Raw genomic sequence first — 26,482 nt, 5'->3', positions numbered from 1 at the left:
AGAAATTGAAATTTAAAAACAATGCAATTTATAATGTCCAAAACTATCAATATCTTAGGAACAAATTTGATAAAAGATGTGAAAGACCTGTAGGAAAAAAACTATAAAACATTGCTGAGAGAAATTACCGAAGACCTAAAAGGGACATATTTATGGATTGGAAATAATATTCTTATGATGTCAGTTTCCTCCAGATTGATACTATAGATTTAATGCAATGCAATCTTAACTAAAGTCCAACTAGGCTCTTTTTTTTTTTTGGTAAATTTATGAAAAATCTGGTTTCGAAATTTATATTTAACTGCAAAGGACCTATAATAGCCAAAACAATTTTGAAAAATAACAAATTTGGAGGTGCAACACTACATAACTTCAAAACTTAATACAAAACTTCAGTAGTTAGGGTGGTACGATGTTGATGTAAACAGACAAATGGGTTCATGGAACTATATGGAATCCGGAAATAGAACTAGGTATATATGGTCACTTGGCTTTTCACGTAGGTACAAAGACAATTTAGTGTGGGAAGGATAATTTTTTCAACAAATTGTCTTGAAACAATTGGATATATTAAAGAATCTCCAACACCACCATATATCAGATTTAATTCATGATGGATCATAGTCCCAAATGTAAAAGCTAAAGATATAGAACTCCTAGGGGAAAAAAAGGACCAAAGTCTTAGTGTCTTTGTTTGGCACAGATTTCTTACACATGTCATAAAAAGTGTGAACTACAAAAGGAAAAGTCAATCAAAATTTAAAACTTTTTGCTCTTTAAAAGTCAGTTATTCAGCACTAAAATGATTCATCTCTTTCACACATACTACTGATTTTCCCTAGAGAGCCAACAAAGGTGGGGTTCTGGTCCCTGCTCCTCCTTTCCAGGGAAGGGACACAAAAGATGAATGGCATAAGGAACCCCTAAATACAATTCGAGGTCACTTCTAAAGAGGATTCCCGCACACAGGTTCAAGGAACCCAGGCATCGGGGTGGAAGGACCTAGCCACAAGCACCCCACTTCCTGACGCTTTCACTCAGAATCGTCCAAGCCTCCCATGTGCTTCCATAGAGCACTGTGCTCCTAGTTGAGGACAGGCAGAGGATGAGCCCAGCAGGCACGTCCGCTGCTGGGACCCTGACGGCTCAGAAGGCATGGTCCTGATGGACCAGTGAAATCGAAGATCTGTTTCTCAACTTAGCACTCAACTTGATTTGAAATCTCTTGATGCATGAGATTAGAATAGGAAGTTAGTGGCGGGGGACGTAAGTTTTCCTCTGGGCGTTGAAAACCCCTGATCTCTTTCACAGTTGTCACCATGCTACGAACCTTTCTCTCTCAACGGCCCTATGGAAACCAGCACAGCAGGCATCACTTCACGCTAAAGATGCACCCTAACCAAATTTCGTGGTTTGTTCTTTCGTATTTATTAATATGTTCCAGAAATATTTGCTGATCCTTTCTCTGTGCCAGGCTCTATGCTAAGTGAAGAGGAACTAAGCCAAACACTGCCCCTACAGTGAAGGAGTTAAATTCCAGGGGGCTCCCACCCATGAACGGATTAGACATTTGTAAAATGACAACCTTGGTTTTTGCTACAAAGATGACGTGCATGGCGCCAGCAATGCCTTGCTTTGAACAGGTCACTGGGGTCTGTGATGCGGATAGATGGCATCAGCCCTCAGTGAGGAAGGGAGGGCTGGAAGCCAGGCCTTGTGACCTGTCACGTCCTATGTGAGCAGGACCAGTGAGGCTCACTAGGTACAAATAGCCCTGGGCTCCCCAAGCTCCTGAGTCCAGCTCCTAATTGCTCATCATTTGCTAAGGCTGAAAATTCAAAGCAAAATAAAGCACGAAGCTGTCCCTGTCTCTCCTGCTGGTCATTCTGGTCCTTTCCTGCTACGAAAGTGAGTATCGTTTCTAATCAGACTGGTGTCAGCCCAGGTAAGTAAACTTCTCTGAACTAGGTGACATATTCGGGGTTTGGGGGCAGGATGCGGGGTGAACAAATCAAGATCCAAACCTTTTCCTCCACTTGGGAAACAGTCCCCCAAATGCCCAGGCCTCATTTGATCAACTCCCAATACTCTGGAACTTTGACGAAAAGTCATTGCAGGCAAATTTTAAGAGTTTTCCATCGGAAGCCTCACTCCCTGCATAGGATCTGTATTTCAGAAGCAGCGTGACATAATCAAATTTGGATGTGAATCATGGTTCTGCCACTTAGCAGCACTGTGACCCTGAATAAAATGCTTATCTCTCCGGGTCTCCTCTTACTGGGTTTTACAGCTACCACCAAGAGTAACTGTGACAGTGGAGTGAGATTAAGTGTGTCAAGACACCAGCTCTAAATATCAGTATCCAGTAGTTAGTTATCCAGTAGTAGACAGCAGACATTCTCTTTCCAGGAGCTTTTAGGTGCCAGCTGAGGCCACAGCTTTTTAATTCATAGATTCAGATTCAGGGAACGTTATAGCTAGAAAGGTTTTAAGAGCATTCTCAGTTCAAAAAGAGCCATAAGAAAAACGAGTTTCCTTACATCGTTTCTATTTCTTTTTCTTCTGCTCCAGCCAATGCAAAAGTCTGTCCAGACCTTGCTACTGAAATATCAGCCTTCCTTCTCAGTAATAGATTCTTGTACAATTTCAATCTTTGGAAATTTAATGCACCTGTAGAAGCCATTCTGGCCATAATAGAAGTGAAGACATGCATAGATATGATCTTTTGGGGCAGACTCCAAATCAAAGCTGTTATGGTAATTTCTTCTTTTTGCAGAGGCTTCTGCTCAGAGTCAAGCCAGGAGGGAGGTCGGCGTGCTGTTCTGTGGGGGCACAGGATGGGGAGGCAGCGGCCAGGCTGCTTCCCTCAGATAGGGTGGCCTCTGGCCACAGGGAGGATGGGACAGCACACCTGCTGAGCTATACTAAGGCTATACAGAGTGTCTGGGGATGTTTTTTCTTCTTAAGTCGCCTTCCTGGGTACCAGGTTCCCCAAGTGTCCTGAGGAGAAGGACAACCAGCACTGCATTGCTGTTGAAGGGCCCAAGACGCTGCGTCCCTGACTGGAAGGTTTCCGGAGGCCTAGGTCCCCTTGCCCAGGGACATGTCACTGGGGAATTCCATGGGGAGTGTAGAGAGACAGCGGGAGGGAGGGAACTAGCCCCTGCCCTCTGGCAGGGCGGAAGGCGGCTGGCTGGGATCTCTGGCAGCTTCTGCAGAGCCGAGGCCCTCGCCCTGCACCTCTGCCCCCACCTCCACGCCTCACCTCTCACAGCCACTGTACAGAGACCCCTCCTCTCCAGCCCCCTGCAGCCTCATGCGATGCTGAAACACTTAAATTATGTCTTTATGAAGAAATCAGATAGTTAAAAGTGTGTCAGCTCGTCTACCACGGGAACCAAGTCAGATTTTATGCACATTTTCATGGTAGCTGGATCCTCGGTGTGTAGAAGTTCATGTGCCATCAGGTTGAATTTCCACACCTGGAGGCTGTGAATCTCCTGAAAACAGGACATCCCGAGTCCCCTCCCACCCCTGTCCTGGTCTCTCAACCCCTGTACCTGTCATGTCTGGTGGGAGACTCAGCCCCAGTGGGAGCTGAATCGTCCTGGAAAGCACCCAGGGGTCCTCCTGGGTGAGGGGATAGCCCAGGAAGGAATGGGACCCGCTGTGCTTTGAGTGCAAAACAAAAATGACGGACGTGTCTCAACATGACGGCGTCGTTGGATGGCCTCCTGCCTCGTGTCTCGTCCCTCTCTGATCCATATGGGGCCTGAACGCTTCGATTCATCCAACAGAATTAACTGAGCTCTTTCCTCGGGCCGGTCCCAGTACTGGGTCCTGAGGATACAGAGATGAACGGAACAGACCTGATCTCTGGACTAATATGACATATGCTTCTCGAATCTCTTCTGAGCATCCCCCTTCTCTAGAACCTATAAAGCCACCTCCCCCTCAAATTCACATCAAACTCAGATACCTTCACCCAGACCACCATACACCATGGACCACACATGACCACACCGCCCACGTCCTCCAGCCCCTCAGGTGCGCCTCCAGTCCATGGCCCCCCACTTGCTCTGCCCATGCTTATCCCACTCGCCCACCTGAAACTCCCTCACTCCTCATTGCTGCCACAGACACTCCTATTCCAGCGACCTTGAGAGTATTGGCACATAATAGTGAGTAGGCGTCTCAGAGTCGGCCAGCCAGCGTTCGCATCCGGCCCATACAAGCTGTGGGACCTTGGCACATGATTTCATTTCTCCGGGCCTCAGTTTCCTCACCTCTAAAATAGAGAAGATTATAACAAAATCTACCCCAGAGCAACTGTGACGATATGATGCGTTACAGGCTGAATCGTGTCCCCAGAAAAAGATGGCATCCTAACCGCCCAGCACTTCAGAATGTGACCTTGACTGGAGTCTTTACAAAGGTAATCAAGTTACAATGAGGTCACGAGGGTGCAGGGCCCTAATCCATAGGCCTGGTGTCCTCACAAAGGCAGGAAATGTTGGACACGCACACACTGGAAGAAGCCACAGGAAGGAGAAAGCAGAGATTGGAGTGATGCCTCGGAAACCAAGGAGAAAAGACTCTGGAAATGGAGGCCGTTGGGTATGGAATTACGAGTTTCCGGATACTCAGAATGAGGGACGGAGGGTGTCGTGGGCACCAGGTGGGCATACCCCATGTACTCATGGACTCCTTACCCTTAAGGAAGTAGTTCGGTTGAATAAATGCCAAAGCAGGGCTTATAAAGTGTGGAGTTTGAGGTAAGGGTCCCCCTCGCTCTGATCTACAGGCAGTACTGCCAAGAAGTATAGTGAACGGGGACCAAGAGATAGTGTTTGCCCCCTCAGTGGAAGTTGCCAGAGACCTGGTCGTCAGCATGGCAGTCCCCCCACCCCCCGCCTCCAGCCACTCATTCTCCGCCCACAGCCCTTCCCCACCCTTCTCTTTAGGACACCCGGGTGGTCCTCACCCACCACTCGCCCCCACCTCCGCCTTTTAAGTTTCACCTCCTTGATCCTGTCTCCACCCTAATACAAACTTCCATTGTCCTCATGGAGAGAGACTTGGATGAGATCTCCTGTTTCTGGAGCAGGACAGACACTTGGTGACCCTCCTCCATCCTCGACTAGAGCCACCTGTGTCTTCTGCGTCCCTCCCTTCCCGTCTGCTGCCCCATCTCTGGCCTCCGGAACCCACATGTTTGCTTTAAGGATAAGCAATCACATCTCTTCCCTCCCAGTTCTGAATCACGTGAGGAAATAGACATGGGAGTGGTTAAACCGCTGTCAGAATTGTCAGCTCCAGAAAGCTGACTTCTAGGCCAAAACGAATTTTCCAAAAGATGTCTCTACAGCTGACAATTAGACGCGAGGATTACCTCCCAGAGAAGGAAGGCACAGAGAGGTGAAAAGATTTAACTCGCAGGCAGACGGGCTCCTGAGAGAGCCGAGGCAGGGCACAGCTTCAAGTGCCTGATTTCCCGGTGGGTCCCGGAAGGGCGTCCACCTGCTGAGAAGGTGAGGCCCCTCCTCCCCTACCGACAGGTGAAGAGTGGGTGATAAAGCGGCCCGCTCTCAACAATGAAGGTACCATAACGGCCATCGCAATTACGTTTACAATTGCCAAGAGCTGTAAAGAGCCGGGATAACCATGATAGCTATATATATATGCACTGACAAAGAATGGTGTCCAGGATGCGTTACCGAGAAGAGGGGCGTGATCTTACTTGTTTCAGAGTGACCGCCAGTGGCCGACATTACAGTCGCAAGTCCTCCGCCAGCCCATCCTTAAGGGCACAGCGTCCCCTTGTGGCCAGAGCGCTGTAACTGCGTCCCGTGCCTCGACTGGAAGGGATGGCTGAGGCTGCCGCGGAGGACACCCGTCTGCCTGCTTAATTTCTTCTTACTCTCCGGGCAAGGACAGCGAGAGATGATACTGCTCTGAGAGAAGTCTCTTCAGCCTAGTCTATAAAGTCCCAGCCAAAGGACTGTCTCATTTATCCCGTCAGAAAAGAGCTGAGATTCGAACACTGCTATCCCCATGCTCATCAGTCACAGCACACACGTTACTGAGAAGCTGCTTGGCAAAAGGCCTGTCGCCAGGTGGGTTCCAGAAACAACCTCTGCCCAGGAGAACCCACAGTCTAGGATGAGAAGAAGGATAGCTAGATAAATAGATAAAAAGACACAGTGATACATTAATAGGACAAACAAGATTTTCGTTTGTTTGTTTGTTTACATCTTTGTTCTTTCTAATGGAATTATTTAAGTGATTTAAAATATTGGAATGCAGGAAAATGCTAAATCATTGAGGACAGAGAGAGAACAGGACTGGGAGGTAGGACAAATGTCTTCATCTTACAAAGTGGGAAGGCAAGACAGACATATCGTTTCTGGTTGATAGAACTAGAAATAAAAAGTAACTATATTGCTTAAATTTACAAACGTAACCGAGAAACTAAAAAGAGAGAAACAACGCAATTGGGAAGAATAAAGCAGAAAAGGCAAAGAGGCAGTAAATAAGCTCGATCTGAAGTTAGGGAAGCAGGAAGTCAATAAGTAATGACTAATGCTGTTCAATTATTGTTGAACAACAATTAAGTTGTAGTCGTACTCGTTTATTAGTGAGAGATATGGAACAAACACCCAGAAGATACAGCAAAAAATGTTTAAATGGTTGCCTCTGGCAGCAATGCCAGGTGGGGGTGGAGGGAACCGAAGACTGTTGTCTTTGAAAATATAGGAAGACGCCATGCGCCTAGGAATACAGGTGGCCTCTAGAAGCTGGAAAAGGCAAAGAAACGGATTCTTTTCTAGAGCTTCCAGAAGGAACACAACTCTGCGGCTTGTTTTGGTCTTCTGACCTCTAGAATTGTTAAGGTAATAGGTCTGTGTTATTTTAAGCCACTGAATTTATAGTAATTTGTCCCAGCAGCAATAAGGAACGAAGTGATTGATCCTGAGTGGGGTAGCAGAAGGAAGGCCTCGCGGAGGGATTCGTTTAAATTGGGCCTTAAACTAGAGAAACAAGGTAAGCCAGGAGTGAATGGAATTCCCAGTGGTGACATATGTTCAATTACTTGTCGGTAGGATGAGAAGGCGAGGAATTCTCTATCCGCAGGGTCAATCTCAGTTTGCCTGGGTCAATCCCAGAGTATACCTGGGTGCAATTTTTTAGAGTGTTTCCTTTTACCCCTGAGTGTGCTGGTTTGGACAACAAATTATACAGTCACACACAACACACACACACACACACGCACACGCACGCACGCACGCACCCCAATGCCTTTATCTCTGCCAAGTCTCCCACCGGAAATGGTTCCTTCTTCTCTCTCAAGTCTAATCCTTGTTTCTTTCACACCATATTCAAGACCCATCTACTCCAAGTTGTCTGTGCTGAACCACGGTCTCAAGTTCCTTTCCCTTCTCTGAAATCCACTAATACTCAATTTATGCCACAAAAATCTCACCTTTGTGTTGCTTTAAAAAAAACAAAACAAAACTGTAGCTTTCCTCCATGGGATCGTGAATATTTGTCATTTGTGGCCACCCAACATCTCTTCAACACTCTCCCTATGCTTTGGCGCCATTTCTAAGTGATGAACCCTGCCCTCCCACAGTAGAAACTCCATCCGCGTGTCCATACTTCCTTGCAGCGAAGGTGGAGCATGTGACAAGGGTTCCACCAATCAGATGCCTCCATGTGAGGCCTGGATTCAGAAGTGGATAAGGAGAGGAGGTGGCAGAGGAGAGTGATCTTCCAGTGAGCACAGCAGCAAAGGTACCTGATGGGCAGAGGAAGCGGAGCTGGACAGACAGTCATCTTTATGTTTAAAGATGTCTGCAGGTACCTAGTGGACATAGTGAAGGCATAGTCTCTAGAGGCTAAAGTGAGCCCCATTGCATGGTGGGATTTTACTCCCGTCTGTGTGGATTCAGAGCAACCCAGAGATCCTTAATATTCTCTGATAAACCCTTTCCCACCTTCATCTAGCCAGACGGGTTTTGTTGAATGCAACCTGAAGAAACTTTGACTATTCCATTGGTCTTGTCACCACAGCTGGTTGATAATTTCCCTGCAGTGAATTTGGATCCTTGAAATCTTTTCTGTTCCTCTACGCACCTTCCCAGCACAGACCGTACGTCTGTGTCGAGTTACACCGAGTGGAATTAGAAAAATGTATTCAGAAGAGACTGTGGCGCTATGGAGCCTGCAGTGTTCCAGGCTCCGTGCCAGGCACAGGGACAAACAGTGAACAAAACAGCCCGATGGGAGATGACCCCTGGACCCCAGCTGAATTTCAATAAGGCAGTAAAACTTTTGGCTGGTTGCCTGTGCACTTTTTCCACTGTTCCCAAAACGGGTGCCAAGCAGGGTGCCTCATTGTCCCTAGAAACACGACTAAGTAGGCTGTCATCTCAAGAATTTACCCAGCCTGCCTTGCAGAGTTGCCTGATTCCAGTAAGTGTTATGCAATTTACTTGCTTTCTGAAATGGCCTAACATTTTAGATGCTTATTTACTTGCCGTTTCCTTTCCGAATTGGGCAATGTGCATCTATGTGGATATTATGCACAGAGCACTTCTTAAAGGAACTGATGTTTGCAATCCTGTCCAGGACTTTAACACAGATATAGACTCCATTTAAAACTTGTGGTTCTGAAACTATTTTAGAAACAATTCTCGTATTTTTTGTGAATTATCGATAGGCGGAAAGTTATAATTCATTGATTCTTCCGTAGCAGAACTTATTTCCCGCCTCCACTTTGCAACACGCATCATAACCTTTGACCTAAAAATTCCACGACTTAGTCATTAGAGAAGTGGATTTTTCTGAGAGAATTAATAAAAAATGCTTTTTTGTATTGCATTTGGGCTATTGGGCCTTCAGGATAGGAGGGGTGCCTCCTCCCTGCAGCTCCACTCCAGACTTTGGGCTCTGCCCCCTGGACTCCATCCTCCCCTGGGAGAAGGAGGCTGCCCAAGGTCCCCAGGCATGGACCTTTTATGTACAAAGATGTTTCCTGAAGCGTTATTTCTAACAGTATGACATGGAAAACATTTAATGGCATGGACATGCTCACAAATAATGCTACCTGAGTGAAAAAGTAAGAAACACAGCATCCTGGGAGAAAGGATCTCGAGAAATGTACCCCCAAATTTTAACTCTGAATATCTCTGAGTGGCAGAATTACAGCCGTTTTTATTTTGTTCTTCACACTTTGCCATGACAAAAATATACCCCTTTACCTGAAAATGTATTCTTGCATCCAGTTTAGAATTCCCAGCATTGATTCATCTGGAGAGGGAGCTTTTCTTATGCAAATAAAACAGTACATTCCCTTATACAGATGTAGAGAGTTGAATTACAATTACTATCTATTGGTGTCTGCAGCACCCCCAAACCTCAGCCCAACTCTTGTCTAAGCTGAAGCCCCCTATGGCCCATCATTTATTCAACAAACATTTGGAGCAGATACAGTGCCAGACTCTGTGCCAGGCTCAGGGCACAAAGCGGTGAACACCACAGCCCCGATGGTGCCCTCCTGGGGCTGTTACCACCTCTCCAGCCACAGCCCCGAAGAGGCACTCTGCCAGGAAACTATTTCTGGGCGCCTCTATGTGAAATCTAGTGTTCATTTTCTTCCATGGCAACAAGTCATGTTCCCGACCAGCTCACAAATACCCAGCTTGCTTCGGTTCTGTTTCCCCCAAGAGCTGTTGCCCAGACTGCTGGGGATTCGCTTTTTCAAGTTTCCAAATCGCTGACTCTTCATCCAAGAAACACTCATGAAAACCTTTAGATAGCCAGGCACTGTTCTGGCCTCATGTTACAAATAACACTGTCAAGGCTCCTGCTCATAAAATGCTCATGGCTTAGTCTGTAGACAGAAGAGCCCACCAAGGACCACAATCAGCCCTGGGAACTTCCGGAGAAAACCTGTGGGCGGGAACTTAGCTGATGGACACCTTTTTGGAGTAGTTGCCTCTTTGTCGAGAACCGCCATCAATGCTGCCGTATTACTTCAGAGGCTTGTTTTCATCATCACCAACCTACAGCGAGCGGTCTCCCACTCCTTCTCCACGGTTTCGCTTTCTGTGGTTTCAGTTACCTCTGGTCAACCACGGTCTAAATGGGTAATTCCAGAAATAAACAATTCGTAAGTTTTAAATCGCATGCCGTTCTGAGGAGCGTGATGAAATCACATGCCATCCCTCTCCATCCTGCCCAGGATGTGGATCACCCCTTTGTCCAGATATTTTGATATTTTGAGAAAGAGAGAGAGAGAGAGAAAGAGACGAGGTTCGCATAACTTTTATTACAACATATTGTTATATAATTGTTCTATTTTATTATTCGTTATTTTGGTTGATCTTGCGCCTAATTTACAAATTAACTTTAGCATAGGTATGATAGGAAAAAACGTAGTATATATAGGGTTCAATACTATCCATGGTTTCAGGTATCCACTGGGGCTCTTGGGATGTACCACCCCCCGCACCCCCAGGAAAAAGAGGGACTGCTGTGCTGCAAATTCCCCCAAGCCCGTCCACACAGAGGGACCTAATTAAGCATTCTAACACTGGGGCTTAAGAAACAAAAGCAGCTCATTCATTATTCATTTGGACACTTGGCTGAAAGAAAAGGAAACCTAAAAACGGCATAGATTTCCCAACATCCCGGTCCCTATTCTGGATCCTTTGAAGAAGACTGTCATCAGCTTCAGGTTGGATGAGTTTACAAAGGACAGTGGCTCCTCCGAGACAACTGGCTCTCAAGGGTGGCCCTGGCCAAGCCACAGCAGCACCCCAGAGGTGCAAATTCTGCCCCCCCCCCCGCAAAACCCAGTGAATCAGAAATGCAGGGGGTGGGGCACAGAAATTCGTATTTTACCTCCAGATGATTCTGGTGCTGGGTAAGATCTGAGACCGGCTGTCTTAGACCACAGCTCAGTGGTAGGGTCTTCCCGCTTCCCACCACTGGTAGAGGCCCGGTCAGGTGAGGGGTGAGGGGTGAGGGCCACCATCCCCCAGTGCGGGTCTAATGTCAACGGTGCAGCCCCAGAACACAACCCAGGACATCTCTCGTGAAGTTCTCCCGCTCATCTCTCAGAGCACAAGCGGTTGCTCATCTGTCCCTCTTTCAAGGTGGATACAGCAGAAGAGAAGGGGACCCACGTGGCTCAGTGCCTGTTTCCTTCTAAGACCCCTCGAGACTATTACTGACTCAGCCAGTTTATCTTCTTGGGAAGGCCGGTTTAATAAATCATTACATTCTCTTAACTGGGTCTTGCTGACCTGTACAAAGGGATACTTTGATTTCTGCCAGATTTGGAGCCAAACATACTCACTATCTAAACAGTTGAAATTCCATCTCAGCGGAGGTAAAACGTCCACAATAAGTCGTCATTTAACATCCTCACTGCGACTTTACGTGAAACGATATAAAACAACACCAATTTCACCATGAGTTAATTGTCATAAACAAGAGTTAAGTTCCCACGGTGTATTTCTGGTCACAAAAACATCACCAACGTTCTACATAAAGACCCAAAACACTTCTAATACTGAACATTGAAATAAGTGCGAGCTATACACACATTTAAAGAACATGAATAAAAACACGTACGATAATTATTTTCCAATCAGCTGATTCCAGTTCGAAGTCTCAGGTGGCAGGGTGGGGGCGGAGCCTCTCCCGGTAGCTCAGGGCCAAAGGCAGGGCACCCCTGGATAGGACACCCTTCCAGCACAGGGCTGCTCACACCCACACCCACACTCGCTCAGGCTGGGACAGTTGAGACACACCATTTAATCTCATACACGTACGTCTTTGGGACGTGGAGGGAACCGGAGACCTGGAAAGAACATGCCCACTCCACACTGACAGTGAGCTTGGCCAGGAATCGATTTTATTTATTTATTTATTTTTTGTTCATCAACATTATAATGAAATGAGGTTGAACTAAAGGACATCAGGGACCCTGGAGGAGGAGTTGGCCTTCGGTACTGAAAACCAGAGCATCAGGTCAAGGATTTACTCCTGGCTCTGCCTCTATGTCCTGCCCACCCACCTTTCACCACGGAGCAGCCCAGGGATGCGCTGGTGACAAACTCACCCCTTTGAGGAACATAAAGTCAGAACGTGAGTGTTTGCGAGTTACTCTGCTCTAGGAATGACTTTGAAATCTGCTGCAATTGTGAAGAAGAGCTTTTATTCTTAATCTTTGACAGCAGCAAATTCCTCTTGATATAGCTCTAAGCAGAGCTGCTCTGCCTTGTGCATGCATTTCCTACAGTGGTTCTCAAACTTCTCCACCAAGGAACTCCAACCGTTGCAAGAGAGGAGCCAGTTACTCCTCTTCCCTGAGGGAATGGAGATGAGGGAATAATAAATATAATAATAGTATAACAATAGCAAGCCTGTATTAAGCATTTACTATGTACCAAATCGATGCTAAGGGCTTTACAAACGTTTTCTCCTTGACTTCCCACAATGAACTTGGTTTCACGGACTGCTTGCTACAGAAGTTGTAGTTCACAGTTCTATTTTTTGCATAAGGCCTGGCCATTGTCCCTTTGTATTTTCAGTCTCTCAGGAGGGAATCAGCCCCTGTGCTGTCTGTATCTTAAACTGAAGAGGGGAGAAGGGAGTGGTATTTGTCGGACAAAGTGAAAGGTTATCTTGGACATTGGCTCATCCAAACAATAAAAAGTTTAAAATAAATTAATAATGGAAATAAAATTACAACTCCAAAAGTCGACATTACATAGTAGAATAATATATCATTTGGTTCATGCAGCTAACCTAGTATCTTACAGTTGTCTCACAGGACAGAATTTTGAACTCCTTCTATTGGAAGGACATTGTCGTGATGGGAGTCTGGGGCAGCCCCAGGGGAATACAGGTGGTTGGTCCAGTCATCTAGGGGGTCGGGCCTTAGGGGACTGCTCTGGGGCAGGGAGGAGGAAAAGGGACAACAAAAATAATGACCTGAACAGACATTTCTCCTAAGAAGACAGACAAATGGCCCACAGATATATGAAAAGATGCTCACCTCGATAGTTATTAGGAAAATGCAAATCAAAACCACAATGAGATACCACCTCGCACCTGTTAAAATAGCTATTATCAACAGGACAAATAATAATAAGCGTTGAAGAGATTGTGGGGAAAAAAATAACCTTCATACACTGCTGATAGAAATGTAAATTGGTACAACCACTATGGAAAACAGTATGGAGGTTTCCTCAAAAATTTAAGAATAGAATTACTATATGACCCAGCAATCTCTCTTCTGTCTAACTACCCGAAAAATTTGAAAACATTTATTCGTAAAGATATATGCACTTCCGTGTTCATTCGAGCACTATTCACAGTGGCCAAGACATGGAAACAACCAAAGGGTCCTTCAACAAATAGCTGGATAAAGGAGATGTGGTACGTATAAAGAATTGAGGACTTTTTGGACTTTACAAAATGCATTCCACAGGAGCTACGAGAATAATGTCAACTGACACAGAAAGGGACCAAACGTAAGGTGTGACTGGAACACCCAAAACCACAGAAATGTCAGCCACGACTGCCCTGGATAAGCCCCCAAATGCAGAGGCCAATAAGCATAAGGAGCCCACTTTATAAGGTCCACATAAGCCGAACACCTCGGACAGATGATGCTCAAGCTTGACCTGAGAGCATCACAGACAGTGTATTGAGAGCCGAAGCCCCTGACCTTCTGTCCAGCCTAGCCACTGGCTTGGGACCCATGTGCATCTATCTGCAACAGCGGTCAGTGGAGCTCTCTCTGGAGACGCTAAGGACTTTCATCCCTCTGCTCTGTCACATAAGGCTCTGTACTTGTGCGTTAACCTGCGTGGGTACCTGACTGGTTTATCTGAGAAGGTTCCACTGAGCAAACCTGGCATTGTGGAAAGACACAAACGCATTCGAGGGTGTTACTTCTGCAGCCGCTTTCCTTGCTCAGGACACACACTAAGTGAAGTAAGCTACTGAAAAAGTCAAGAACCATATGATTTCACTCATATGTGGGATATAAATCCAAAAGCGACGAAAGAACAAGACAAACGAAAACTCATAGACACAGACAGCAAGCAGTTTAGTGGTCACCAGAAGGAACGATGGGGAGAGGGGAGTAGAAAAGAGTAAAAGGGGAGGTTCAAATGTGTCCATGGAAGATGTGACTTTGGGTGGTGACCACATGATGCAATATACAGATGATGTACTATAGAACTGTACACTTGAAATCTATCTCATTTTATTAACCAATGTCACCCTGATAAATTTTTTAAAATAAGGGCACTTGGCACTCGTGGTTGAAGGAACTCAGAGCTGGGCTCCCGAGGCTCACAGCAGGCAGTGAGCTGAGGGTTTCAGACTCTTCAGTGTGTCCCAGGCACAGAACCATCTGTTCTTTACACAACGCTAAGGGAAAAAAAAAAAGTCAAAGGAAGAGATCTGACTTTAAAAGAATAACTAGCAAGTCTGTGAAATATCTCTTGGGCAGAGGAAGGATTTTAGTGCGTGCGGCTTTGCTTTCGGTTACAAGACCTGCGCACATCCCTTCCACGCATCTTGCCAGCAACACCAACACCACCTCGCCCCCATCCTCATGAGAAGGAGGAGGAGGAGGTTCCCGGCCTCCCACTAGCAAGCTCGCGTGGGTGGGAGGCCAGCCTTGGCCCGGTTCTGGGGACCAGACCGCGGGCGGCGGGGGTGGCACGGAGCCGGGAGCGCAGACGCCGGCGGAGGCGACAGCCTCAGCGCCAGGGCCGCGCGTCGCCGCTGGCGGGGGATTCTGCGCGGCCGGCCCGCCCGCCCCACCCGCATGCGCAGGCGCAGAGCCGTTGCCGGCCGGGCAGTTGCGCTGCGAGCGGTTTCCGAAACAGCCCAGCCGACGGTCTGGACCTTGCGAGTTCGGAGGTCCGCGGGGCCGCTGGGCCGAAGCCCCGGCGTCCGCCTCCCGCGGCGTCCTCCGTAAGTCGTCGGCCCCGGCGGAGCGGCCGCCGAGCCCCGGGGGAGCAGCCTCCGCGCTGCTGGGGGGTTCGAGGTGGGAGGTGCCAACGAGACGGCGTTGCCGGGGAAGGTCAAGGCTAAGGAATGCCGCCGAGAGGTGGCGTCAGGGGAACGGGCGGGACCTCTGCAGCGCCAGGTGTCCCCCAGAAGTCCGTCCATGCCTGCGAAACCGAGACGCGACGTGGAGCCCGGCAGGGAGGCTGGAGCTCTGGCCCCGGGCGCCGTCCCCGCCTCTCCCGGGTAAACTGAGGCCCGCAGGTGCCCCCACCACCACCACCTCCCACCCAGGGCCGGCGCGGCAGGGAGAACGCGGGAGCCACGGCGACGCTCTGGGCTCTTCTTTCAAAGTTCAAACCGAGCCGCCTCATTTCCCCGCTGTCCCTTGGTCTCAGGAAATTGCACGAACTGTACACCCTGCCTCCTCTCCCGGAGCAGACTTTGGACCTGCCCTCAACGGCCCCGTGCGGATTTCCTGGGCCCATTTGAAATGACGTTCTCGTCTTCCTGATCTCTAGGATCCGTCGACATGAATCCCGTCGTCGTGGTCCACGGCGGCGGAGCCAGCAACATCTCCAAGGACCGCAAAGAGCGGGTGCGCCAGGGCATCGTCCGAGCCGCCACCGTGGGTTACAACATCCTCAAGGAGGGAGGGAGCGCAGTTGACGCTGTGGAAGGAGCCGTGACCGTCCTGGAAGATGACCCCGAGTTCAACGCAGGTAAATCTTCACTGCAGCTAGTAAGCGATGCCTCATCAGGTTAAGTGTCTCCCCGCGAATAAATAGAACCTTTGTGAAGTGCCAGTGAATCTAATCAGCCTTGTGATAGAACTTAAAATGCTGAATAAATTTAATTTTTCTCTTTTTCCCTGTTGACCAAGGCGCTTTAAGAATTTTTAAATCCATCTGTTCATCCTATTTTCTTTCACCTGCTTCCTAGAATTCACATCCCAAGAGGCTTGCTTATCACATCTTTTTGTGGAGGGGTGGGGATAGACTACATACCATAAAGCGGACCCACTGTAAATTCTGGAAAATGTGTACACCTGTATAACCAACCCCACCGCAATCAATACTTAAAACATTTCCATTACCCATAAAAGTTCCTTCATGGTGCTTTTCAGTTAATCTTCCCCTATAATCCTCAGCACCAGACATCCACTGATCTGCTTCTGTCACTCTAGATTAATTTGCATTTTCTGTACACGCAGTCATACAGAGCATTCTCTTGTGTTTTCCTTCTTTCAATTGATCCTTTTTTAGAGTAATAATCATAAATACTACGAGCACCTACTATGTACCGAACAATAGTCTTAAGAAATTTGCGTGATTAACTCATTTAATCTGCACTATGGTCCTGTGAGTTAGGTATATTTATTATGCTCATAAGAAAACTAAGGGCACAAAAAAGATTAAGTAACTTGCTGGAGAACAGTCATTTCTTCTTTATTTTAAAATAGAAAACCTAAGATCTAGGGATTAAAATACTTCTTGGAATTATACCACCCACCCAACAACTGTTAAGGAAAAGAATTTCAGGAAATTTTAAGCAATTAGTCATGAAATATTTACTGAGTGCCTTTGCTAGGCACTCTTTACCACTTAACGCAAAATTTCACAAATCGGCCTGACCACAGAATGAGGCATTACTGCATTTCTCTGGTGTCGACATAAGAAACATCTAGACCTGTAGTGAATTTTTATGAGTTGATTTGAGCCAAACTGATGACAACTGCTGGGAAGCAAAGTCTCAACTGACTGAGAAAATGCTCCGGAGAATGGCAGTTTTGCAACTTAAGTTATCCATTTGAATCAAAGGAGGAGACAGAAGGAGGGTTCCAGGAAATCCACTGGTGGTAAATTAAGGGGGCAAAGAAATCTCTGGGATGGGATAAAAAGTGAAAAGCAAAGACACTTCTTTTACATTGGTGGGAACAGGGTAGATAAGAGTTAACATTTACAGCCCATGGAGATGGAGGGGCAAGACAACAATGAGGGGTTCTGTGGTCTGTGCTCTGGTGCATGGGTTATGCCCTGAGGGGTCTGGAAAAGGCAGTTACTCTGACATTTCAAAGATGCGTTAGATGCAAAAAGCCCACAGGCTCCTTAAGGTAGAGCAAGGAAGCTACAGGCCTAGGACGTGACTACCTGCCGTGACCTGCTCTTAGTTAGGAATTTTTATGATCAGACCATCCTCTGTGGTTACTTCAGTCTGAATTTTGTAAGGCCGGTCATGCTGGCCTCTCATGAGCTTGTCAGGTTTCTATGTGGCCCTTTTTCTATCCACAATGGTTGTTTGTTGAGCCAGAATTTACTAACTGCTCTCCCTTGCCTGCAGGAGGAACAGCCCCCAGTTTCAGTAGGGGGACTTGTTCAACTATATGCCTGTTAGTCAGGACCCTCGTGGCTGACAAACCCCCATTTATTCACGAAGAACCTCCATTTGGAGCGGGCGGTTCTGGTCTCCCACCCCCTCGACACTAACACTAACGGGATCAGTCCTCCGTGTGACCTGGGGAAGTATGAGCATCAAAGGTTGGGATTGGGCGGGAGGACATGCTGTCTACTGAGCTGTTTTCCTTTTGGTTTTTCGCAGCCGAGGTCAGAACAAGCAAACAGTATTTCTGGCAGCCTCTGCGGTGACTCTCTAGAATAATTATTTGGGAACTTGAGACTAAGAGCTGACTCAGGGTAGTTACTGAGTTAGCCGGCAATAATTAGCATTCATGGCCCAGCTTATCCGAGTAACTTATAAAAACATTGTGTTTATTTACATTGTATTTACATTTCAATCTGGATTTCACTTTATGTTTAAAGCTTGTTTTGATAATATCTAGTTTACTAAAAAGTTGTGCAATAAGTAGTTTAATTATTAGAACCCAACACTGTAAAAATTGAACTTTTATACAAATTCGTAGTTGAGTTGGTCACGGGGATGGGGAGCACGGCATGGGGAATGCAGCCAGCATTAATGGGATGGCGAGGTGGTGAGCCAGAGGAGAGGAAGAGCAATCGGGGGGGGGGGTCGTTTTATAAACTATATAAATGTCTAACCAATGTACTGTATACTTGAAACTAATAACGAAATAAATTTTTTTAAATTGAACTCTTAGAGTGATGGAAATATTCCTTAAAGACTTCAGTTGGCAACTAAATGATGACCCTTTCCTTTCACTGGAGTCAAGCAGTACTTATACAGAACTTTAACTTGTGAATTTATTCCCCCTACCATCCAATTTCATAAGCTGTCAAAGAGTCTTGGAGATAACAGGATATTTATTTACTCATCCTCCCTGAAGTACCAGATTGAGAATCCACTAGCCTAATACTATGTCAATTTAATGGGTTTTTTTAATACAATAAAATTCCCCCTTTTTTAATGTACAGTTCTATGAACGTGATAAACACAAAGAGTCATGTAACCACCACGACAGTCAAACTATGAAACAGTTCCATTACTCAGGAATTCGCCCATACTGACCTTTGAGGCCACACCTCCGTTCACCCCAGCCCCTGGCAACTTATGTGTTTTCTGTCCCAATAGTTCTTGCCTTCTCCAGAATGTCAGGAATGGAATCATACATATTTGTAGCCTTTTGAGTCTAGATTCTTTATCGAGCATAACACAGTGGAGGGTCATTCACGTCCACACAGTATTAGTAGTGCATCCCTCTTTGTTGAGAAATATTCCAGTATATGACTATACCACAGTTTGGGTCATTTGCCAACTGAAGGACATGTTCAATTTGGACATGTTCAAATCACCATAAACATTTGCATACAAGTCTTTATGTGAGCATAAGTTTTTATTTCTCTTGCGACTGCTGGTCATATGGCAAGTGTATGTTAAACCTTATTTGAAACCGCCAGACTGTTTTCCAAAGTGGCTCCAATTTTCTTTCCCACCTGCAGTGGATGAAAGTTCCGATTACTCTCCATCTTCACTAGACTTGGTGATATTGTCAGTATTTTTTATTTTAATAATTCTAATAGGTGTACGGTGGAATCTCGTTCTACTGTTAATTTGCATTTCCCTAATGGCAAGAGAGGGGTAGTTTAACAGCTTTTCAAGTCTTTTGTCCATTTCTTTATTGTGGATTTTTTTCTTATTGAGTTTTAAGAGTTCTTTATATATTCTAGGTGTAGGTCTTTTATCAGATATGTGTTTTGCTGACATTTTCTCCCACTCTGTGGCTCGTCTTTTCTTTCTCTTAACAATGTCTTTCAAAGAACAGATGCTCTTAACTCTGTAGAAGTCCAATTTATCAATTTTTTTTTAATGGATCATGCTTTCTGTATTATATCTTAAGAAATGTATGCCTAGCCCAGGGTCACAAACATTTTCTCTTATATTGTCTTTTAGAAATTTTATAGTTTTAGGTTTTACATTCAGGTCTCTGATTCATTTGTAATACATTTTTGTATGTGACGCTAGGTATGTACCAGGGTTCAGTTTTCATGTAATTGTTCCCACACCAGTTGTGGAAAAGGCAATTCTTTCCTCGTTGTCTTGCCCTTTTACCTTTGTCGAAAATCAGTTGCCTTTATCCGCACGGGTCTATTTCTGGACTCTGTTTTGTTCCTTTGATCTATATGTGTCTTCTTTTACCAATACCACACTGTTTTGATTACCATAGTTTTATATTCAGTCTTAGGTAGTAAGAATCTTCTAACTCTTTTTCTTTTTCCATGATTGGTTTGGCTATTCTCATCCCTTTGCCTTTCCCACAAATTTGAGAGTCATCCTGTCAATTTCTATCAAAAAAATCCTGTTAGAATTTTTATTAAGGTTGTAGCGAATCTATAGATCAGTTTAGAGAGAATTAAAATCTTAATGATACTGAGCTTTCCAGTTCAAAATCATAGTATATACTTCCATTTATTTAGGTCTTTGATTTTTTTCATCAGTGTTTTGTAGTTTTCAGCATACATACCTTATATTTTGTTAGATTTATACCTAATTATTTCATGTGTTTTGGTGCTATTGCAAAAACTGCTTTTTTAAAATTTCAACTACCAATCATTCATTGCTAGTGTATGCAGGTGATTTTTTTCATATACTTATTTGCCATCTGTATTTGTGACCATTGATCTTTATTGGGGTGTCTGATCTTTGTGACTCATTTTTTAAACAAGCTGTATTCTTATTGTCGAGTTTTAAGAGTTCTTCGTGTATTTTGGGCAACAGTCCTTTATCGGATGTGTCTTTTACAAATACTTTGACCCGGTTTGTCGCTTTTTTTCATTGTCTTGACAGTGTCTTTCATAAGAAGTTTTCATTTTAATGAAATCCGCTCAACTTATTCTTTCATGGTTCATGACTTCGGTGTTGTATCTAAAAAGCCAAACCCAAGGTTATCTAAATTTTCTCCCATGTTATCGTCTAGGAATTTTATAGTTTTGCATTTTACATTTATGTTTGTGATCCATTTTAGGTTCATTTTCGTGAATGGTGTTAAGATTGTATCTAGATTTGTTTTTGTTTTTGTCTTGCATCCGGATGCCCAGTGTTCCAGCACCGATCGTTGGAAAGAATTATCTTTGTGCCATTTCATTGCCTTTACTCCTGAGATTCTCCCCCGATTCCAGTGTCTGTGGGTTTCCCCACACCACGGAGCCATTCTCCGACACCAGCTGAGTGTCCAGCAATTCAACTCAGTTCTGACACTGTCTACACCCCTAATTGGGCGTTAATCCCATCCAGTATTTTCCATTTCAGACTTTTTTCCATCTCTAGAAGCTTTGTTTGAGTTCTTTTCATATTTTCCTCCACGTTCTAGAACATATGGAATGTAGCTAGAACAGCTCTTTTAACATCCTCATCTACTAATCCTATCATTTGTGTCATTTCTGGATCTCTTACCATCGATCGATCTTTGTTTCTCCTCATTATGGGTCATATTTTCCTGATTCTTTGTGCGCCTGGTCATTTCTTACCGGATACCAAACACTGTGAATTTTACCTTGTTAAGTTCTGGATATTTTCATAATCCTTTAGACATTCTTAAGTTTTGTTCTGACCCCATTTTTACGGATGAGGAAACGGTCACATAGCAGTTAAGACTCGCTGAATTTGTAGGCATTATTTCGGCAGGGAAAGTTGGAGAAAGGATTCTAGTGGTAAAGGGAACAAACAGCACATGCCAAAAGTACAGAGTAACGAGAGCTTATGGTACATTCAGGGAAATCTAATACTTCAGTAAAATGTAGTCACTGAAGGAGAGGAGAGGAAGCTGGAAAAGTGAGTCAGAGGCCTGGTCACGAAGGACTTCATCGGATGCCAAGTCAGATTTTTGTTTTAAGAAACGTTCCTCTGGCAAACGTTCCTCTGGGGTGGAAGATGAGCTAAAGCAGGCCGCTTAGAGGGAACTCGGAGGCCCTTTCTAAATGCTTAATTCTTGCTTTCAACTTGTCGTTGGGTTCAGGTTGTGGATCTGTCTTGAACGTCAATGGTGAAGTCGAAATGGATGCCAGTATCATGAATGGGAAAGACCTGTCTTCGGGAGCTGTGTCTGCAGTCCGGTGCATCGCAAACCCCATCAAACTTGCACGGCTTGTTATGGAAAAGGTATACGTGACCGAAGCATCCTCTTACCTAAGGAGTCGGCCCCGCTGTACTTCAGTGACTCAAACGGGTCTGACTGTGGGGAAATCCTTGAGATCTCTCTTCTCCTAAAATTATATGAAAGATCAGAAAGAATGTTAAATTGCTCAGGTGAGCCAGGATTCTCACTCCATCGATGATGTAGTTTGACTAGTAATCACTTGACCAGCGATAACTTTGTTTTCATGTTATCTACCTATATTTTCTTCAGCCTCCTCTCAACACATGTAGCATTACACATACACACCGAACAAACCGAGGGTTTATATAATGATGGATTAAGCTCCCTAAATTTAAGATCATATGGAAGTCACGGTCCTAGCATTATTCCATCATTTAAGGTTTGTTTGGTTTTTTTTTTTTTTTAAATACAAAAGTTCAGAGAGACCGGTTCTTTTCAACATTCAGGAAAGCAAGCCGGTGAAATTTTCATTTTTGAGGCTTTGTACCCAGAGCGAAGTAATTATTTCCACACAGTTGGAACAGTTAAAAAGATTCTAACTTTTTCAAAAAACAAACTCTTTTTCCATCTCTTTCTGGTTCAAGACACCTCATTGCTTCCTGACTGACCAAGGTGCAGCAAAATTTGCTGCAGACATGGGGATTCCAGAAGTTCCCGAGAAGCAACTGATAACAGAGAGAAACATAAAACACCTAGAAAAAGAGAAGAATGAGAAAAGTGCTCAGAAAACAGACCAAGAAAAGTAAGTATCATCGATGGCTCGCATTCTGAGTTATTCACCTGCGAAAGCGCGACAAGTATCTGATTATCCACATTTCTTAGATGAGTTTCAGTTTTTGAACAGAATTATTCACATTAAGTAATGGAAAAACTGCTCTTTCGATTTTTTTTTTTTTTTTTTTTTTAGGCTTAGGCAAACTCCTTGTTGACTCTCACAGATTGCAAGGACCTTGTCAGCTTACCATGCATTATTTTTTATTTTTCATGCCTGCAGCACCTGGTCTTCCTAGGTGGTCTCCCATCCAAGTACTAACCAGGCCCGACCCTGCTTAGCTTCTGAGATCAGACGGGATCAGGCTTGTTCAGGGTGGCATGGCCATGGACAAGTCTTTCGATTCTTAAATTTAACCTTGTTTATCACTCCTATGGAGAGTAAGCCAGACGAGGCGGAGAGAGTTCCCTCTCCAACGTGATTTCGTAGAAGAATGCTTCGTGTTAATGTGTTAGCTCTCTGGTTAATGTGTTAGCTCTCTGGTTAATGTGTTAGCTCTCCGGGCGATCAGTTTATTCTCTCAAAGAGGATAAACAGGTCCTCTGTCACCTGATGCACCCTGTGAACTTATTCAGACACTCCTCCATTCCTCGTATAAGGTTGAATTAACCATGTGTTCTGCGTTACGGTTTTCTGTGATACAGATTTCAAAATCTCAAATAAAAGCTCCCTTACTTACAGCAAAACTTAAAAAGTAAAAATTTGACTATGGCCTAGGAATTTATAGTGGAATGTAATCTATTAACTTGGCATATTTTTTTAGATTTCTGCTATGTAACCAGAGGTGTATTTTAGTATCACCTAGGAAGCTTTTCAAAATACATATGTCCGGGCCGCTTCCTGAAAGAGTCTAATTTAATTTAATACACTTAGAGCGGAGAGGCCAGGCAGGTGCACCAGGACAAAGTTCCCCAGGTTAAGAATCCGTTTTTGCGAGATTGGCCGCCTGTCGGTAGCCACTAACTTTACCAGAGGTGCTGTCGTATCTATGTGCCAGCGTCGCAGGGGTGGGGTTACCTCAGTGGTTCGTGTGCATTTTAGTAGATGTTGCCACGTTGCGGTCCAAAAGTTGTGTAAGAACACACATCCCCGCCAGCCAGCACCGCTCTTAGACACAAGCCAGCGGGGCTTCTGCCCAGGGCCCTGCGCTTCGCAGGATCCTCATGTCACACGTACCCCCAACAGCTGGTCCGTCACAGACACATGGGGCTCCTCCGTCGCTCAGCAGTGGCACAGCAGGACCCACGACCCTCATTCTCCACTCTTTTGACACCATTTATCCCCCAGGGAAACGCTGCTGCCCGTCTCTTGCTCTCTGTCCTTGAAGCAAAGGCCACCAGATTCTAAAGGTGTGTGGACCATGCCGCTCCGACATCAGGAGGGACTCTGTCCATTTAGTTTACTTCTGTGTCTCATCACTTACAAAAGTGCCTCCAATGTAGTTCATTATAGAATCTGGATGGTGGTTTTGTGGCCGTTATTGTGCAATTTCTTCAACATTTTTACTTGACATTTGGTAACAAAATGCAAGGGGGGAAATGACCTTACTTCGTCTTTACAGCCAGCCCCACGGAATAGGCACAGCGGGGTCTGGATGGGCAGCATCAGCGTCACCCAGGAGGTCTGGGTCCCACCCTGTACCTACCACCTCAGGATCTCCGGGACAGTCCCAGGGATCCGGGAACTCTCAGGCACACTCAGCTCGAGGTGCACGCACTGATTTTGTCCCCCATTTTATAGATGGGGAGAGTAAGACGATGAAACGTCACTCGGTCAGTCACACAGCCAGAAAATGGCGTTGCCGGGACGGCACGTGCCTTTAAAGCCGAGGCGTAAAGTGGTGTCGAGCAGTGTGACTGACACGGAGAGTAAAAGCAAACAGGACCCAGCACTGTCATGTCCCGTACCATGTGGCAATTTACAGGGTATCGTGCCGCACTGTCACTTGGTCGGGAATGTTTCCCATCTCCAGCCTGTCACTTTTTTCCATTTATTTTTGGCAGAAACTTGGGAACTGTGGGCGCCGTCGCCTTGGACTCCGAAGGAAACGTGGCTTACGCGACCTCGACGGGGGGCATCGTGAACAAGATGGCCGGCCGAGTCGGAGACACCCCGTGCATAGGTAGCCTCGGCCATGCCCACGGCCCCCGCTGTCCTTCCCCCGCCGTCAGGTTCTCCATCTCTGTTCTCTACCCCTCTCTTCTTCCTTCCCCTTTTTGGTGGCAGTTTCAGAGTTTCTGGGAGCGGCAGTCGGACTGGAAGGACTTCTCTGGGATCCTGCTTTGAGAGGGCGTTTGGACCTCGTAGGCACCCTGCTTTTCCTACGTTGCCTGTCTCGGGGAGAGAGATGGAGATAGGGGACTCTAAAGCTGTCCCCAAGCTACCCCCGGTGCCTCTTTCTTCTCTCTAGCCCCAACTGCAGGATCCGCAGACTTTCTCCCAAAGGCTTAAGTACACAAAACCTCTCCCCAGGCACGGAGGCAAAGTCATGAACTAAGAAAGCCGAGAATTTGAGTTTTCAGTTATTGGATTTGAGGGGCATAAAAGTGCCACACTGCCACTATAGAAATATTACAAGTTAAAATGCTGTCTACAGTAAGCTTGAGGCACACTGATTCTTGGGAGTGGGTGAGCGGTGGAGTCGGGTGTGGTTCAGTCTGTGCAGACTGGGTAGATTAGGGACAAAGGAGTGGCTGCTAATCCAATCCTTGTCTACATTTCGGCACTCTTTGGCGATCAATCTTTACATAGCATTAGACTTGCGATCTGTGTTCGAGTTTCTTGACGATTGCCCAGTTAGAACCAGTCTCCCCCTTTGAGCAGGATCTGGAGGTTATGCTGACAATGACATTGGAGCCATTTCCACGACGGGGCACGGGGAAAGCATCCTGAAGGTGAATCTGGCCAGACTCACGCTCTTCCACTTAGAACAAGGTAGGTGAGACGAGTTCATACTACCTGGAGACGGGCACGCGGAAGCTGTCGGTAAACAGATGGAGAAGTGTCTGAAACCCTTTCTCGTTTGCCGTAGATGTTGGCAATAGTTATTTTGACTCTTCCCCTCCTTCCGTTAGGATCTAGAATAAGAGAGCGTTTAGAAGACCGTTTGTCGCATTTCAGTAGGGAGACTTTGAGCATGGCTACGGGAGAAAAGGCAGCTCTGCTTAGGGCCTTGGGTGGCGGGGGTCCCTCTGTGAAGCACTCAAACAGACATCATTTACCAAGCATCTTTGTGACCTCGCTTTGGTTTTCCGTAGTGCAGACGATTTTTCCATCGATTCCTTTCTTGTTCTCTTGTTTTTTTTTGCGTTCAGGAAAGACGCTGGAAGAGGCCGCTGACTCGTCGTTGGGTTACATGAAGTCGAAACTCAAAGGTTTAGGTGGCGTCATCCTGATCAACACAGCAGGAGACTGGGCAGTAAAGTGGACCTCGGCGTCCATGCCCTGGGCCGCCGCCAAGGACGGCAAGCTGCACTCCGGCATTGACCTTGACGAAACCAGTATTGCTGACCTGCCCTAAGCCCCTGGGAGGTTGTGTGCTAGGTGCTAGCTTGGAGGTAAAGTGCAGCTTCCTGACGTGGAGACTTAGCTTAACCAATTAGATCTAGAAATGGAAAAAGCCTACAGTCTGTCACTCGTTTCGTTGCCTTGATCAATAAGCACCCGAATGTGTGGCGAGGGGCGGATTCCAAAGCGACAGAGAAATCACAGCTGGGGGCCGCCGGGCTTGCTGGCGCCTACGACTCAGGTCGTTCTACGAACCTGCGTTGTGACGACTGAGGTGCCCCTTGCTGGGCTGACCCAAGCCTCATCTCTCCCTGCCCTTTGTTTCCCAAAAGGCCGGGGTCTGAGCTGCCGCAGATTGTCCTGAGTTTCCGGTCAGTGGACTGACCGCATCCTCCCAGACCTCGTTGCACAGATACCTCCACTTTAAGAATTCTTTCACTTTGTTCACAGAACAAAGAAACAACAACAACCCTCCCTCCCCACCCCATCACCCAGAAATCCCCAACCAACCAACCAACGAAAACCCAGCTGGTCTCCGTCTCCCTCATTTCCTTTTAGAGAGTCGCTCTCCTAAATAAATACCTTAAGCTCGA

General features: G+C 46.0%; 1 protein-coding gene, 1 long non-coding RNA gene and 1 other non-coding gene across 6 annotated transcripts; 1 reads left to right on the top strand and 2 right to left on the bottom strand.

The window, feature by feature from the left end:
* Positions 1–262: 262 nt before the first annotated feature.
* Positions 263–11,936, bottom strand: LOC120600725 (uncharacterized). The gene is made up of 4 exons (XR_005652278.1): positions 10,909–11,936; positions 7,660–10,260; positions 4,107–4,288; positions 263–3,840 (listed from the first exon to the last, which is right to left on the bottom strand). It is a non-coding gene; the product is annotated as an uncharacterized LOC120600725 (long non-coding RNA).
* ASRGL1 (asparaginase and isoaspartyl peptidase 1) lies at positions 11,932–26,482 on the top strand. 4 transcript variants are annotated; one of them, XM_039860237.1, is made up of 8 exons: positions 11,932–12,159; positions 15,564–15,764; positions 21,470–21,612; positions 22,195–22,352; positions 24,386–24,504; positions 25,206–25,316; positions 25,697–25,939; positions 26,222–26,482. In XM_039860237.1, exons 1-7 carry the CDS (start codon positions 12,072–12,074, stop codon positions 25,900–25,902), a joined length of 1,026 nt encoding a protein of 341 aa, XP_039716171.1. In that variant the 5' UTR covers positions 11,932–12,071; the 3' UTR covers positions 25,903–25,939; positions 26,222–26,482. The 4 variants fall into 4 exon arrangements, with proteins under 4 accessions (XP_039716171.1, XP_039716170.1, XP_039716174.1 ...); XM_039860236.1 differs by having other exon boundaries at positions 25,697–26,482; XM_039860240.1 differs by lacking the exon at positions 11,932–12,159 and adding an exon at positions 14,877–15,009 and having other exon boundaries at positions 25,697–26,482.
* On the bottom strand, positions 22,596–22,714 carry LOC120600883 (5S ribosomal RNA). Its single transcript, XR_005652301.1, has one exon. It is a non-coding gene; the product is annotated as a 5S ribosomal RNA (ribosomal RNA).

The sequence above is a fragment of the Pteropus medius genome, unplaced genomic scaffold (assembly GCF_902729225.1).
Source record: "Pteropus medius unplaced genomic scaffold, Ma_sr-lr_union100, whole genome shotgun sequence".
Taxonomy (NCBI): Eukaryota; Metazoa; Chordata; class Mammalia; order Chiroptera; family Pteropodidae; genus Pteropus; species Pteropus medius.
Note: the sequence above shows the minus strand (reverse complement) of the source record. Positions and strands in the feature narration are given on the sequence as shown.